The 17,778-nt window shown below is 39.7% G+C and overlaps 1 protein-coding gene across 1 annotated transcript in view; it reads right to left on the reverse strand.

Moving 5' to 3' along the window:
* Positions 1-17,778, reverse strand: part of LOC122816306 (medium-chain acyl-CoA ligase ACSF2, mitochondrial-like) — a 1,435,169-nt gene that overhangs the window by 121,702 nt on the left and 1,295,689 nt on the right. Inside the window, exon 13 of the mRNA XM_044089039.1 lies at positions 11,581-11,722. Coding sequence (XP_043944974.1) covers positions 11,581-11,722 — 142 coding nt within the window. The remainder of the gene's footprint in view (positions 1-11,580; positions 11,723-17,778) is intronic.

The following is a 17,778-nucleotide window of genomic DNA, read 5'->3' on the forward strand; positions in this document are numbered from 1 at the left end:
GCAAACAGTCTTACAAGTCTGCCAACAGGCTCCCATATGCTCAGTCTACCTTACACGCGTGCACACTGCCCTACTTGCACCTCATGGTGCACACACGTGCGCATGCACGCCCAGCAAGAAACTTTGGTGTTGGCAACAGTGTACACCTTCCATTTCTTGACTTTCACATGCTTATTTTGTGGCACTCCTCTTTCCATGATATGTGTCTGACATCTGTCATGTAACACTGACCTCCAATGAACTGCATTTCTTTCTGCCATTCCCCCCTGTGATGTCACCTATCTCCTACTCTGTTCCTCCCGCTTATGTAACTCTTACACTACTCAGAATGTGCTCATTTGCTATGTGACAGTGGAATTCAGTATCCTAACACTCATTTACATCAGATTGCCTACTAATGCTTAGTTACATGTCTTAGACTCAGCTTCCCCCCTTAGCAACCACTAAACGGTGGCCATGTTGTTTTTGGTCTGCTGGTCCCTGCATTGTAAATCCATGTATTGCATAAAACCCATATTTGTGGGTTTATAACCTTCATTTTTATGTTTTATATAGCGCAGCCTGTTTGCACGGTGTTGCGCTGCGTTTAAACATCGCGATCGCCAAAAAAAAATTTATTTCTCATATTTGCATCGTGGGTACCTTGCCAATGGCCACATATTTGGCCATTGGCATGCTGCCTGACACATATGCACCCTTTATTTGGAGCTGACATGGCTCCGTTGTGTTATTTGCAGAAATGTACTCAGTTGTCAACTGAGTACATTTCTGCAGCTAACACAGCTCTTACACGGGCTGGTTTGGGCTTCGTGGATCGCTAATCTACCTCATTTGCATGCCTTTCAGCTGCAAGTGAGGTGATTAGCATATCCACGCCCAGTCTGTGTAAGAGATGTTTTAGCTGGTCTCTTACACGGAATTTCGGGCTGTTCCTGGATCGCGAGGGCTGCATGGAGTCTTACACTACTCTTAGACTCCGTGCAAGCCTTCGTGAATCCTGCCCACTGTGTTTACTGTGACTTATAAAATTCAGTTTAAGACCTAGAACCTAAAGAATACTAACACTATAAAAATAGCTTGTGCTAAAGAGTTTGCCATTTATACTTCTTTCATAACCCTATGGTTCCAGAAATATGAACTTTTGTTTAAAATATGAGGCATAATTTGATTCTGTCAAAGGCTTAGGCTCCACCCATTGGAAGTTACAGTGCAAACTTCCTAAGCTCCATTGGAGTGTTAATATAGTTCAATATTTATGCAAAGGCAAAAGCAAAATTAATCAATACAAAAAGAACAACACCAAAGATATTTGAAAATAAATACAGGCAAAGGCATCCAGGTATGGAAAATTTTACTATACAATAAATCAGAAACAAAGAGGGAAAGTAGAAAAGAGGATTAGGAATGGATAAGTTAAAGAAATATTTATTTATTTATTTAACGTTTGTTTACCGAGAAAGTCCAGCAGGACATGTGTCCTTTTTCAGTGGAGGCCCAGGCAGAAAAGCTCCATGTAATAAAGAACATAGTAGAGTGTATCATATAACTAAACAGTTGACATTATAAACACAATTGTATATAAAATACATTGAGAAAAATTGTTGGTACCTTCATAGTACTGATAATTTAACAATTTAGAATTAAAGAAACATCTTGTATGGCATTGGTGATAGTACTTATAATTATTTACAATGAGTTCTCAGTCACTTTAAGGCTATAGAAGTGGTACTATATAGTTGAGCAAGGAGGGTTAGAAGGTGATCTAAGGAGCAGAGTGGGACAGGGGAGTGGACTATCCTGGGGAGGTACAGGAACAGAGCCAGGATTTTGCCAGGTGTATTTTTAAGAACTTTTAAAGTGTTTTGTTGAGGGAGTGATCACTAAAGCATTTGGTAGGTGGTTCCAAAGTTTAGAAATATAGTTGGAGAAAAGGGATTCACCCACTGAGTTTTTAGCTTTAGTGACTTGTAGGAGGAGCTTATTGTTAGAGTGAAGGGATTTTAAAGCAGAGTAGAGTAGAAAAATGTCTTTGAGGGCTGGAGTGTTTTCAGGGTGGTGGATAATTTTGTGAGCTAAGGTTAGTTGATTGAAGTTTAGGAATTGAGGGAGTTCAAGCCAATTTAGCTTGTTTTAGTGCTAGACAATGATCTGACTTATAAGAAGTGTTGGTGGCAAATTTGGAGATTTTATTGTAGCATGTTTCAAGTTTTGCAAAGTCTGTTTTACGGAGATTTGTTAAGATTGGGAATGCATATAGGAGTGTTGATAGTAGGTATGTCCTAACAATTGTAGTTCTTGCATTATTTGTTACAAATTGCTTATTTCTATATAGGAGGCCAAGTCTTTTGTGAACTTTATTGACGGTTTGGTCTATATGGAGATCAAATTTCAGGGTGTTGTCTATTGTAACCCCAAGCAGTTAGGTATAGGTGGTTGGAGTGGCCATGGTTTTGTTTTAAGAGAAGATGTGGAAGGTTCCTAGGTTCATAGGTAGGTACTAGGCTATCGGCCCAAGGGCCTATGTAAGCCTAGCCAACAAGGTTCCCTGGTTTACGCCACACAAGAAAGTTATTTTCCTGTGCCACTGTCGAGCAAAGACACAGAAGTGATCCCTGGGGTGTATTTCTTATTTCCCATACACTCATCAAGATTTTTCTTGAAGAGTGCTAATGAAGAACTTTGCTTGACATAGATGGGTAGCCTGTTCCAGAGTACGGGAAGTCTCTGGGACAAGAATCTATCCCTCCAGCATGTGCTGTTTATTGTGGTGACAAGGTTTTGGTCCCTAGAGCGTGTAGCTCGGAGGGATTGGGATTTCTTTAGGTGTAGCATGTCCAACGGATCTGGGTTTGACATAGCTTTATATGTTAGGGAGAAACCACATCAGAGTAGGTGATATGCTATGGAGTAAAGCTGGAGTTTTTTGAGACGGTCAGTGTAGGGCATTTGTTTAGGCCAGTAGTCCTCTTTGTGAGGTACTTCTGTGGCCTTTCCAGCTGCTGCAGATGTCTTGTGAGGTACATTCCAAAAGGGGCGTTGTACTCTATAATGGGTCTAATGAGTGTCGAGTAGAGGGGAACAATGACCTCTTTTTTCCTGGATGAGAACCCTTTTATGATGAGGTGTGCCATGTAGAAGGACTTCCTGACTACTGTGGTGATGTGACTATCAAAGGAGAGACTACTGTCCACCTGGGTCCCAAGGTCTCTTATCTCACATTCGGTGTTAAGTAGATTGCTGCCTATGTGGTAGTTCATGGGTACAGAGTTTTTACCATAGGGGATGACACTGCACTTTTTGGCATTGAGCTTGAGGCTATGGCTCTGACACCAGACATCTGTGTCAGCGAGGCCCTTCTGTAGGATGTCCACATCATTTGGGGACTTGACTATGGCTCCTAGTTTGCAGTCATCTGCAAACATCATAAGCCAGAGGCCTTCTGTGTTAGCCTGTACTTCAGAGAAGTAGATACCAAACAGGAGAGGTCCCAGGATGGAACCCTGTGGTACTCCACTTGTCACTGCTTTGAAGTCAGATTTGAAGTCTGCAACTTTTACAGTGTGGGTTCTGTCAGTGAGCCAGTTGGCAACCCGTCTTGTGATGTAGGGATTTATACCTAGTTTACTGAGTTTATCTATAATTCCAGAATGGGGGGTGGTGTCGAAAGCCTTGGCGAGGTCAAGCTAGGCTGTGTGAACCACCTTACCCTCATCTAAAGCTTTGGTAACTGCCTCAAAGAAGTCATCACAAACCCAAACTGGGTGGGATCCAGAGTTTGGAGGTTACCAATGTCTTTGTTTATGAGTTCCATGATGATACATTCCATGGCCTTGCAGACCAGGCTCATCAGGCTAATAGGTCGATAGTTCCCGGGCTCAGTGGTGGCTGCCCCTTTGTGGAGTGGGATAACTGTTGCTGTGCACCATTCAGTAGGCACAAAGCTTGATGCGAGGCTATTATTGAACATGGTGCTTAAGTGGGGAGCCAGTTCATTCTGAAATTCATGTAAGACACAGCCTGGGATGTTGTCCAGTCCCATAGATGCTGTGTTTTTGGCTTTAGAGAGTGCAGCTTTTACCTGCGTAGTTGTGATTACAGGGACTCTGCATTCTTCCTGTATAGATATGGGCCCTTTAGGGCGTGACGGGGGTAAAGTTAGCACTGAACCTATCTGCCAGGATGTTGGAAATATCAGTTGGTTCTGTAATTTTCATGCCGTTGTGCTGTAACTCAGAGCAGATCCGGGTGTTGCCATTGAGATTCTTGACATAGCTATAGAATGCTTTGTGGTTGCCCTTAGAATTAGTGGCGATTTTGTTTTCGTAGCTAACTTTGGAGGATCTTATAAGGGATCTCAGCATCATACTGAGGCTGACCAGGGAGCTCCTCCACTCATGAGATTTTACTTTCTTTTACAACAGTTTCTTCCTTCTGTTGTACAGTTTGTTTATGGCAGGGGACCACCAGGTTGGCTTCCTTTTTTTGGAGAATAGCATCTTGCTTCTGTTTGGGATAGCATGATCCATGCACTCATGTAAGTGCTTATAGAGTGCATTTGTGTAGGATTCAGCAGTTTTAACTGTATTGTCCATCTGCACGGGTGTCATGAAGTTCACCACTTCTGTCTTAAGAAGCATGATGTTGGCTTTGGAGAAATTTTTTACAGTGGTTTCCTTAATGGGGAGTGGGGGTGGGATGTGGATATCAAGGGTGATTAACTTATGATCGGATTGGACCAACGAGGAGTTGACTTCAGGTGTTGTCTCCCTGTTCTGAGAGACTGCTTTCCCATCTATCTGCAAATATACAGAGCTGAGTATATTTTTTTGGTTTTAGAGTTTGTACTGTTAATTGTTACTTAGATCACTGTTGAAACTGTTTTGTCTCACCCACCCTCCCTATTTCTGGCTTGTAGTTTAAATTTGGTGGCTTTTGCAGTTGCTTGCCCTACTGTAGATTTGATCTGGGACACTCCCCCAGTCCCTCTCTTTACCACATTCTACCTAATAAACTCTTTCTGCACTTGCTTTCAGTCCTTTTTAATTTAATTGCATTTTTAAACTGTGTTTGGTCTAATATTGCTACATACTCAAATGTGCTAGCTTGCACTGCATGTGAATTGTTTTTACTTTTTACTACTGTTTTAGCTACTTTTCTGTAAAAAAAAAAAAAAAAAACTGTAAACCTGTTTCCTACCTTTCCTGTAACTAGTGTTCCAGATACAGATTTGCTGTATCCAGGACTGTATGTAAGCTTCTGAGCCCCCACGCCTTTCTGTGTTGGAGGGAAGCCTTCTAGCTTATCAGTGGGAGTGGTAAGCACTAGGTAACCTGTCTACCACATAAAGAGGAGTTCTGGCCCAGAAATTGTAGCTATTGGCCATCTGGGCAATCTCTTTCATTTCTCTCAACTTTCTGATTTGAAAACCTACATTTGCACTTGTTTCTGTCCTGTAACTCATCTAGTGCAGATACAGATTCTTAGTTTTAGCACTTAAATTTGCTTATTTGTGCTCAGCACTTGTTCAGAACTTGTAAGCACTAAATAAGCTACTAATTACTATAGCACTCAACCTTCCTCATTACCTAGAGGAAAACAGTTTTTGTACTTACTTTTCTCACTTGCTTAGAGAAAAAACAGCTCTTGTACTCACTTTCCTCACTTATCCAGAGGAAAATAGTTTTTTATTCAGGCATGTCCAAGGGTCAGCTCCCGGTGTTCTTTCCTGTCTATCTGATGAATCTGGGCATCTTGCGGCAATGTAGAAATTGCCTCATGTACACAGACAACCCTCTCCTCCTACCACCCAACACTACAGCCTGTGAGAGATGCACTTATCTAGCCAAACTGGAGGTAAAGCTCTCTTCAGTTAAGACTGAACTTGACAGTCATGAGGAGAAGGTAAACATTTGCACCACACCACACTCATCACATAGTCTCACTAAATCTACACCACTAAAATCCACACATAGTAACACAAAAACATTCGCGGAGGCTCTCAATAATAATCTGTCTAAGCAACAGAGACCTCCAAAGCAGAAACGCAAGCAATCTCCATCCCCCAACTCAACCCAAATGACACATAGCCCACAGACTCAGTGTGCCACTCAACCACAGCCAATAAGGCAAAACAACATACCCAATACACTAGTCATAGGTGACTCTATAGTCAGGCACACTGATGTCCCACTCACCAGGCTAAACAAGGAGAAGGTTACTATCAGCTGCCTGTCGGGTGCCAGGATCTGCCACATAACCCACGCACTCAGGTCACTCCACAACAAGTACAAATATGACTCTGTCATTGCCCATGTTGGTGTGAATGACCTGAGACATACCTCCCTGGACTACATGAAAAGAGACATGGAAGAGCTCTCCGATCTTGTAGCCCAGGCAGGTATGACCCTAGCCCTGAGTAGCATTCTGCCATCGCCCAGAATAATACCGCAGTACAAGGACAAAATGATTGACTTCAACAATTGGATAAGCTTCTGGTGTCATTCTAAGGGGATCCAGTATCTGTCTGCTTGGGATGACATGGTCGACAGACCACGATGCTTTGCCACAAATGGCCTGTGCCTGTCACCCCTGGAATTCCGGATACTGGCTAAGGCTCTTGCTGCCCCTATAGTGCCTTTTTTTAGGCAAGGTTCAAATGACAAATTTACCACCATAACAGGAGCAGGCAAGCAAAAACTGAGGGTAATGCTACTCAATGCTAGAAGTCTAAATCTCAAAATGCACTCACTCGAGGCACTCCCTAAAATGGAGAACATCGATATCTGTGCAGTGACTGAGACCTGGTTCAAGGCTACAGAGAGCACCACTGCACTACCAGGCTATAACTCATACCACACTTTTTGGCCATGTAACCTGGACCGAAACACCAAAGGTGGAGGTGTGTCCATATTCATTAAGCATATCCGCACCTCCAGGCTAGTTGATCAGCATAATGCATTCAAGGTTATCCAAGTGCAACTAACTCTGGGCAAAACTGCAATCCAAATTGTAGCTTGCTACAGATCCCCCACCATGCCTCAGGATTCCCACTCCTCTTTTCTTGATGTACTGGTAAATATTAGGGTTCAACCAAACACCCTAATAATGGGTGACTTCAACTACCCCATCATTAACTGGGAAAACTACTTTTGTACCAACTCCTTAGCTCAATGCTTTCTGGAATTCATAAACTCCAATGCCCTGGATCAACTTATCCACACCCCCACCAGGGGCAATAATATACTAGACCTAGGTTGTAGGTGGAGAAGTGATTCTAGAGGGGTAGAAGAGTAGAAGGTTTGTTTTATTGGGATTTAGTATAAGTTGGGAGTTAGTTAGCCAGGTTTCTACAGATAAAAAGGAGTCTTGAGTAATGGTTTGCAGTTCATTGAGGGAAGAGGCAGAGCAGATCAAAGTGGAGTCATCAGCATATTGAATCATGCTGGCATGTGAGTGGTGGAGTGCAGTTGATTGGTAAAGATAGAGAATAGAAGGGGTCCAAGGATGGAGCCTTGTGGGACCCCTAAAATGACTGGGAGGAGGGGTGAGAGGGATTGTTGCCAGCGGACTTCTTGCTAACGTTCTGTTAGGTAGCTCTGAAACCAGGTAATAGCAGTATCATTGAAGTTATGGGAGAAAAGAACTGAAATAAGTTTACTGTGGTTGACCATGTCAAAGGCCTTTGACAGGTCAAGAAATATGGCTGATACAAATTGGGAGTTATTTCTGTGATGGTTAACTGTGTTTTTAAAGGACAACAGGGCTGTTGTGGTATTAAAGGCCGGACGAAAATGGTGTTGGGTGTGGGATAGAAGATCGTGACAGAGGAGATCTTCCATGAGTTGGGAGTGTACAACTCTTTCTAGAATTTTAGATAGGGGTAAAAAATGGCAAAGGGGAGATAGTAAGTTTGCGAGAGCTACCGCCTTTATGAAGTGGTAAGATGTGAGAGATTTACAAGATAGTGGGCACGTATGCTTCTGTTATTGATCTGTTTATGAGTATGGCTATTGGGTAGGAGATAGCTTCTGCTGCAATTTGTAGGTATTCTGCAGGCAGATTGTCAGCTGCTAAAGTGGTTGGTTTTAATTTCTTCAGTAGTTTTCTAATGTATTGGATGGGAACTGGGTTAAGCTTAAAGTTGCTGGCTGTGTTAGGTGGGGGTATATTATGGTTAGTTTCGAGTGGGGGAGGATTAGATTTAGACTGGTTGTAAGCCAGTGTTTGAATGGATTTGGTGAAGTAAGTGTTGAATTGGGTAGCCACATTTTCATAATTGTTAGTTGTTTTTGGAGTGGGAGTAGTAGATTTGTCTGGTTGCAGTAGGTTGTTAACTGCAGCTTAGAACTTTTGTGGATTTTTCTGATGTTTGTTTTGGATGTTTTGATAGTAGTTGGATTTGTCAGCTTTAATTTGTTTTTTAACTTTGTTATGAAGTTCAAGGAAATGTTGCTTAGTCTTGGTTTTGTTTTTGGGTCTATATTAGATCAGAGAACGCTTAAACAAGTGAACGCTGATTGATTGACCTTAGTTTAGTGAAAGTGAAAAATATCGAAGCAGCAGAAACCCGAATTTTTTCCTAGGGAAAAAATTTGGTTGTCCATTTCAGTTGCTTCGGTATTTTCAGTGCTGTGGTGGAAAGTTGCGGGTCGGATTCAGGTAAGTGTGCGATTCTGTGGATGTGAGTGTTAGGGTGGTTTAGGTGAGTTAGGGTTAGGGCTCAGGTTAGGTATGTGTGCGATTGTGTGGACATGAGGGTTAGGGCGGATTTAGGTGAGTTAGGGTTAAGGAGCAGGTGAGGTGAGTGTGCGATAGTGATGGATCTTAGGGTTAGGGTTTGGGTTAAGGTAAGTGGATAGTTAGTGGTTTGTGCATAGTTTAGTGTAGGGTTAGGTGTCAGATTTTAGGTGTATGTGTGTGGATTTCTGTTTGTTTGGTGTGCTTGTGTTGTGTGTATATGTTTTGGATCAGCGATTTTTTTCCCTAGGAAAAAAAATCGCTGATCTGACAGTTTGAGATTGTAAGCTTTCGCTTACATAAGGTTGATCAATCAGCGTTCGCTTTTTTAAGCATTCGATGATATAATATAGACCCTTATTCTTATGGAACTGTAGCCAGGCCTTATCTCTGGATTTGAGTAGGGATCTAGTTTCCTTGGTTAAACAGGGTGCATTATTGGATTTGACTCTGATATTTCTAGGTGGCGCATAGCTGTTGAGAATATCTAGGTAATATTCAAATAGAAACTGAGACTTCTGCAGTGGCGCAGCAGTGGCGTTGTTGCCTCAGAGCAAGAGGTTCTCCCGTTCGATTCTCGGCTTGGGTTGGGAGTGCCTTTTGTGTGGAGTCTGCATGTCCTCCCTGCGGTTGAGTGGGCATTCAAAAGACATGCGTTCAATGGGCGTGCCTTCGTTGAAGACTGGGCATCAGGCTGGCAACTCAACACCTTAAAAACCAACTGCCAATCATTAGCGGACCGGAGTTCCGCTGTGGCAACCCCTAACCGGGAAAAGCCGAAAGACAAACAACAACAACAACATTCAAAAAGAAACTGAGGTTATGGATTACTTGCAAAGTGAAGGAGTTAGTCTAGAAAAGCTAACTCAGATAACATCACAGCAGGATAGAGTAATGGATCCCCAAATTAAGGAGAAGCCAGTGGAGCAGGAAACATCTGATCAGTTGCCATATGAAGATAATTTGGAGCCTTCCATAAGAAACCAGTACAAATATTCAGTTGGAGTTGCACAGCAAGGGAAGGAACAGGAAACTGTAGCAACTTTGATGCAGTCAGTGTTATGAAATAATAATGATCTAAGAGAAGAGTTGCTTGATTTAATAGAGATGGACAGACATTAAGATCAATGATAGAAATAGACTACAGAAAGTCAATAAATCCCAAAAAGTTGGACATTTGATAAAAGAAATGAACACAGTAATTTGGTCTGTTCATAGAGATTCATGTGATATAACAGAAGTAAATAAGACATATTACTGTGCAGCTAAATTAATAACAGATATAGTCTTACCATAAAAACACAGGGTAGTAAGGGAAAGGAAAGGGAGAAATTGAATGCCATCACAGAAGTATTGAATAGAGACTAGAGAAAACTATAAAGCAATTAAAACAAGAAGTGTTGCTGTTAGAAGAGTATAGGAGTGTGCGTGTGTGCGTGTGTGCGTGTGTGTGTGTGTGTGTGTGTGTGCGTGTGTGTGTGTGTGTGTGTGTGTGTGTGCGTGTGTGTGTGTGTGTGTGTGTGTGTGTGTGTGTGTGTGTGTGTGTGTGCGTGTGTGTGTGTGTGTGTGTGTGTGTGTGTGTGTGTGTGTGTGCGTGTGTGTGCGTGTGTGTGTGTTGGCTTACATTTTTGCATTTATTTTGATTGTCAAAAGAGGGATCATCAGCTTATTTTGTCAGTTCATAATCTGTCAATACATTATGTGGCACAGAACTATAGCTTAAGCTACAAAGGTGTCACAGCTGTAAGTCAGTAGTAACTGTGAGTGTGTGTGTGTGTGTGTGTGTGTGTGTGTATGTGTGTGTGTGTGTGTGTGTGTGTGTGTGTGTCTGTATGTGTGTATTTAGCTATCTGTGTTTATATATTTCCATGGTGTGTGTGTTAGCTTACATTACTGCATTTATTTTGATCAACAAGAGATGGATAATCAGCATACCTCCCAACCTTTTAGCATAAGAAATCTTGACAAAACCACAAATAATAGTGAGACAAAGGCTGAAAACTAGGAACAAATTTGAAATATTACTCATATAGATGTCTAGGAGCTTTTCACCCCGGGCCTCCACTGAAAATGGACATGCATCCAGTTGGACTATCCTGGTCAACAAATGTAAAATAAAAAAAAATGTAAAAAGGTGAGAGAATAACAGGTTTTGTGTTAGCATGCATTTTCTGATGGATTTGAAGTCTGAAACTCATAAATGTATGTCATTATTTAGTGCCATCAGTTCTTAGTGATTTACAAGAAATACACAAATTTTATGAGGAACAGATGAAACATGAGAGACAAAAATCTGGACATTCTGCAAAAATCTGGATAGTTGAGAGCTATGAATCAGCTTGTTTTGACGGTTCCTAGTCTGTCAATACATTTTGTGGCACATAAGTATAGTTTAAGCTGCAAAGGTGTCAGAGCTGTAAGTGAATAGTAACTGTGTGTGTGTGTGTGTGTGTGTGTGTGTGTGTGTGTGTGTGTGTGAGTGTGTGTGTGTTTAATATTTGTGACCATGAGCGGGTTATATGTGTGGAAAGTAGGTTGTTCAGTGTGTATGTGTGATAGATTTTGTGTGTGTGTCTCTCTCTCTCTTTATATATATATATATATATATATATATATATATATATATATATATATATATATATATATATTGCATCTGTGTGTTTGTGGGGGGGTATGGAAATGTACAAGGTTGCCAAACAATGGGGTAAAGAATGTTTTTCCTTCCTCCCAGTGTTGTGCGATTTCCAACCTAGTATCAATAAAATAGGGGGGTTGGAGATGCTGGGAGAGTGGGGCTAGAGTAGTGCATGATCTCTCCTTTTACTCTAAAATGTCAGATGTTACCTGTGCCTCTTGGATCTTGGGATGTGTATGCAGAAATTGCTCAATCTCAGCAGGATAAATATTCTCTCCTCCTCGGATGACCATGTCACGACAGCGACCCACAATTTTAAGGTACCCAAATTCATCCAAGATACCCAGATCTCTGAAAAAATAAAGGAAGAGCAGTTAAGAACTATTATTTGCAGACTCTTACAAAATCGAAATTAGAAACCCTATTCACGACTTGCAGTATCATAGTATTGCAGAAGGACCAGTGAAAGGTGAAGAGTTAGACAATGAATAACAACAAAAGGACAAGACATTTTGTAATGGATTAAATCTAAGTTGGTATCTTCTCCTAGATAAGATAAGATGGTAGAACATGTTTACTGCTGAAATTGTTAACTCATTCATGCAGGTAGTAGCTGTTTAAGCATTATGATATGAATTTTTCTAGCAAACTGTAAGAAAAAGCAATAGTTCTGATTTTCAGAAATGAACATTTTATTCTGTACTAAGTCACGGTAACCATTTTAACATGAAACTCAGTGGAGTAATGTCCTAGGACTGTGACAGTAACTGCTATGACTGGATTAAGGAATTCTCCTCAGGTATCTGTATGTGTAATTTAGATGGTCTGCTAATGACAATGAAATGTTTTCTGACTGTATTTTATCTGATTTTCCATATACAGCTGTATTCTTTCACTTTATGATATGTGTCAACAGAACTTTATATGTGTGATTTGTATTAATAGAATTACAATATTTTGCTGCAGTCTTTATAGGTTCATAGGCCAGTACTAGAGTAGCTGCCCTTGTGAGCCATTGTAGGCCAAGCCAGTTTCCCATTTTGTGATTGAATTAACCTATCTTATTGGTTAGAGACTGTCCTTATCCATCCCAGTGATGATAATTATATATTACCCTTAATGAGAATAGCTAGCATCATACCATAGATAATTTGAGGGGATCCATGCATGGAATAAAGCATTTAGGAGCTGCCTCTGTCCATTAGTAGTACAGGGCACAGTCCTAGGGTAAATCTTCTGTTTTCCACATATAGATCTGAGTTGTGCTTGAATATGGATAGGGATTAATTTGTTTTACGTGGATGGAAGTCTATTCTAGAGCAGCATTGTCCTCTGAAAGATATACCTGTTCTGCCACACCATTCTGTTGATGTTGATGAAAAGGTTTAGATCCCTAGAGTGAGTATTTGATATGCCATTGGACTTGCTGATGCGCAGCAAATCCATCAGTAACTTTATATATAATTCCCAGGTCCCTTTTTTAAAAAGGAACACTTTTAATGATCCCAGGAGGAAAACTCAAGTCACTAAACAGATACATGTATACATTCCTGCGGGTCTATATTAGAAGACCGAATGAAACAAATAGCGAAAGTCAAAACAACGAAAAGACTGGACCTCAAAATTGCTATTGTGGGAGGCTGTGCCCCCCCCCACTAAATATATATACCAACTCCGAGATCGCACTACAGTGAGGAAAGGGCAAATATTCCAGTCTTCTGTACTGTGATCTGGCAAACAGCACTTCGAGGTCTGGTCTTTTCGCTGTTTTGCCATTCGCTATTTTTTCCATTCGATCTTCTAATATAGACCCCATTCTTGCATACACAAAAATGGTCAAACAAAGCTACAAATGCAAGACCAATGGCATGGCTTAGGGTAATCATGTGGATATTTATTTTTAAGTGATATTAATAGCAGTATGAATATTTGTTACAACTTTGTATTGTGTATACCCTATCCCTTTTTTCACAGAAATGCAAAAAAAACACTTGAATAAATATATTAAATTCACCTCCTATGACTATTAGAGCTTTCACCTTGAACTGACTTTTGGCTAAGACGTATTTATATAGTGAAAAGTAGTTAATGTTCATCCGCAGCTAATTTTGACTGTGTTATACTAGATTAAGTGCCTGAGAGATTCTGCTGTACAAATACTGGCACAGCCAGTCAGGTATTAGAAGCCATTCAGTATTTTTTGCTTTCCTCTCTGAAACACAGTAGTAACTTCACAGCCTGTCTCTTTATTGACCTTCCATCATCCAGAGACTGATCTTAAACTCTGATCATCAACATGACCAGTATTTCTGATAATCAGGGAACAATACCTCTTTATATAAATAGCAGCAGCAGCATGCTCAATATTAATCATTATTTATAGGTTCATAGTTTATTACTAGGCTAACAACCACGAGGACTCTTCCAAGTGTAGACACACACCCCAAACCCATTTGGATCACAAATATCATGGGTGTCTAAATGGGGGGACATGTTAGTAGGGAGGTAGCTAAGGGATTCATAGGAGGGTTAGTCAGGATAATACTTTTCTTTTTGACAGCTTCTGCCCATAAGGGGCATGTGGGACAAACCAAGAGTACATTTATGATTTTAACAACCAATTGTAAAGGTTTTGTTTGAGCAGAGTCAGGGATGATCTCTGTTTTACATAGATAGGGTGCCTATTTCATAGCAAAAGGATCCTTTTTGGGCATATGTCTGTCATTACAGCACATTCTGTTTATGTCACAAGCACAGTTCAAATCCCTGGAACTAGTGTTTCTAGTGTTTTATTTCCACACGTGCAGCAGATCAGTCAAGACTGGGTCTGAGGAAGCCCTGTATGCCAGGCAAAGATCCCCTCTCAACAGCCTATATGAGATCAAAAATTCACTTCCTTATTGTAGAACAGCATTTGTGTGTTGTGTCTTTAAGAAGCATATCAAGGACTGAATGTACATATATAAATAGCAAGCACATGCTCTACTCAGTGCCATTTTGAGAGTGCAGCCACAGAGTGAGCATGTATGAGTGTGATAGCTAGTTTGTTTATAAGTTTACCTAAGTTAAAGTTATTAAGCATCAATCCTGATGTGTTTGTACATAATAAAGCTGCTTGAACAGAACCCATGAAGTCTTGTCTGTTGTATTCTGACTAGATGAGCGACACTTATGGGGCAGCAAATGTTGTACCATTTAAAACCAGCCAATCACCAACTGAAAAAAAACATTCATATTAATAAGATAAAGAAACATCTTTATAACAAGTGTATATCAATACCAACCACAAACATTATTTAAACAATTCATGCTGAATAAATAAGTAAATAGAACATGTTAACATAAAACAGTTATACTTCTGCCAAATTGATTCATTGTATAAAAAATTCAACCATTTCAAAATACATTCCTTCATTAAACAGTTCATTTATGTACAAAGGAAAAAGTACCTTCTAGCTAAGACCCTTGTCGTGAGTCACCAATACACATAGCCTTTAAAAAAGTATATACAAAAATGTTTATGGGAAAATGTTTATATATAAAATCATGTACATACATTTGTTTTTAATTCAGTATTTTTAATATTGTGGAGTTTACCTAAATTTCCTGGATGGCATCTTTATTTTATGGGATGATCCAATAAAGAAATTGACAAGTTTATCTTTTATTTAAAGAATACTAGGAGTTTTTTTTTTAATTTACATTTAATTACAGTAGAAGGGGTATCAATTATCTTGACGTTTTAATAACTCAGGCTGACCCTGGTTTTAAATCAAAATTTTTTAGGAAACCTAGATTTAGCAACTCATATTTACAATGTAAAAGCCATCACCCATTTAATTTTAAAAAAAGCATTATAAAGGGGCAGTTTATTCAGGTATCCAGAATTACTTCATTAGTAGATATGCAGGACAATCAATTTGACAATATAAAAATGATGGTTATGGGGTGCAGTTATCCAAAGCAGTTAATAGTGAATGTAATGAAAGAAGTACGAAATAAATGGGGCAAAAAATATAACCTCCTGTGATGGTTCATACATGAAGCCACCATGAAGTTATACTGACGGGGATAAGATCATATTTTGGATCTGGATTTTTGTAAGGCTACAGTGGTTCAATATAATCAGGGTTATAACAAGGCAAAAGTGATTATTAGGAACAATTGGAAATTTTCCAGGCAAGTCAAACAGTTTTTGAGACTGCAGGTACTCAGCCAAGTTTTATTTAAAGGCTAGGAATTTTAAAAGTTTTTTTGGAAAACTCAAAGAGAAAGGATAGTGCGAGCAACACACAAGGGATGAAAAAATGTTTTTGTAATCATTGTTAGAGTATTTTACAAGTTGACACTTTAACTCTTGAAAATGGCCTGGGTACCTTTGCTAGACTACAAAATGGAAATTGCTCCACATCAGGGTTGGTATACATTGGTGTTTGTCCAGTCTGGTCCATTTTTATATTGATAAAACTAAAAGTTTATTGAGAAAAAGAATATATGAGCATTGATACAATCTTTTATATAAGAACATTGATAGTGCACTTTTTAAGCAGACTCAGACTTGTAAATTTAAAAACTTTTAGTGTGAGATACTGGAAAATGTTGAAATTGGCCCATGTGGTGATCAGTGGTAAACAAAGCTGGAATACAAAGAACTGCTTTGGCAGCTTAAATGCCATTTCACTATCAAGTCTCAATGAGCATGTTTTGCTTTTACCAGTTTTAAAGTTGCTGTCAGCCAAGTTATGAAATACTGATTTAGTTAGACCTGATTTTCTATATATATATATTTTCATACTCACTTTTATACATACTTTTTAAAGGCAATCTGTATAGGTAACTCACAACAAGGGTCTTAAGAGGTGTTTTTCCTTAGTACATAAATGAACTGTTTAATGACGGTATGTAATGTATTTTGAAATGGCTGAATTTTGTACAACAAATCAATCTGGCAGAGGTATAACTGTTTAAGGTTAGTATTTTCTATTTATGTATTCAATATTATTTTTTTAAATTAATTAAATTATTAATTGTTTAAATGATGGTTGTGCTTGGTATTGACACCTGCTTGTTATAAAGATGTTTCTTTATCTTAATAATTTGAATGTTTTTTTTTTCAACTTGTGATTGGCTGGTTTTAAATAGTATGACAGTTACTAACCCATAAAGGAAGTGGAATAATGGCGTGGAGCAGATTCTGATGAGATTTTAATAAATTCATTTCTTAGCTATATTAGTGTATAGTTTTGCATTTTAGTGGGTTTGAAGTGTGAGTTCTTTTATCTGTAGCTTTGTGCAGCATTATCTTGACTTGTTTTCCCAGCGTTTAGAAAAGTGAATACAGTGATAGAGCCTACAGGTGATCAGTGTAGGACAGAGTATTCATGTCCTGAATTCTACTGATAAGAAACCTTTATGGGCATTTTCAACTGTTGCTAGTGTGTGGTTAGGTACATGCCAAAGGGGGCACTGTACTCAATAATAAGGGATTAGTAGACTGGAACAATAACCTTCTTGGACCTGGATGTCATACCGTTACCTATAAACTGGGTGACATAGAATGATTTTCTTACTATCCTAGCTACATGTTGGTCAAAGGCCAGATTGCTGTCTACATATGTTTTGAGATCCCTTATTAGTTGGTTGACTCTTCAGGGTGTTTTATCAATGGCATAACTAACCTGGGTTGACAGTTTTTGAAGGGGCATTATAATACATTTATGGCATTGAGTTTTAGGCTATGTATTTGGCACCAGTTATTTGTCTGTGATAAATCCCCTTGCAAGATGCTGATGTCTTGGGGGGAATCTATAATAGTTCCCAGTTTACAGTAATCTGTGAACTTGGTGAGTCAGAGGCCTTGAATATTAGCTATGACATCCAGGAAGTACATGCAAAAGAGGAGCAGATCAAGCATGGAGCCCTGGGGTATTCCACTGGTGACTGGTCCCTTGGTGGAGGTGGTCCTACTGATCCAGACTGCTTGGGTCCTGTCTGTGAGTCAGCCACAATCCAGTGAGTTATGTAGGGATTTATGCCTATGCCAAATTAGGATGGGTCCAGTGTCTGTAGGTTGTCAATGTCATTGTTTTTCATTTCCATGATAATTTGTTCCGTAGCTTTGTATTTTATGCTCATTAGACAGGTGGGTCAGTACTCAGTAGTTACATGGGTCAGTTGGTAGTCAAACCTTGTGTCAGGGAATGACTATTGCAGTCCTCCATTCTCTAGGAATATAGCCTGTTTCAAGGCTGTAATTGAAGAGGGCGCAACTGGTCCTTGGTAATAGTTGTGGAAAATATGTTGGTGGGGATTTCACCCTGAGAAGCTTGGGAGGAGTGGGGGGCAAAGTGTGAGCTGTATTTATCAGCCAGTAGATTTACTGTCACCCTGATCATTGAAAGTAGTAC

The sequence above is a fragment of the Protopterus annectens genome, chromosome 12.part0, assembly GCF_019279795.1.
Source record: "Protopterus annectens isolate FY-2018-M chromosome 12.part0, PAN1.0, whole genome shotgun sequence".
Classification (NCBI taxonomy): domain Eukaryota; kingdom Metazoa; phylum Chordata; order Ceratodontiformes; family Protopteridae; genus Protopterus; species Protopterus annectens.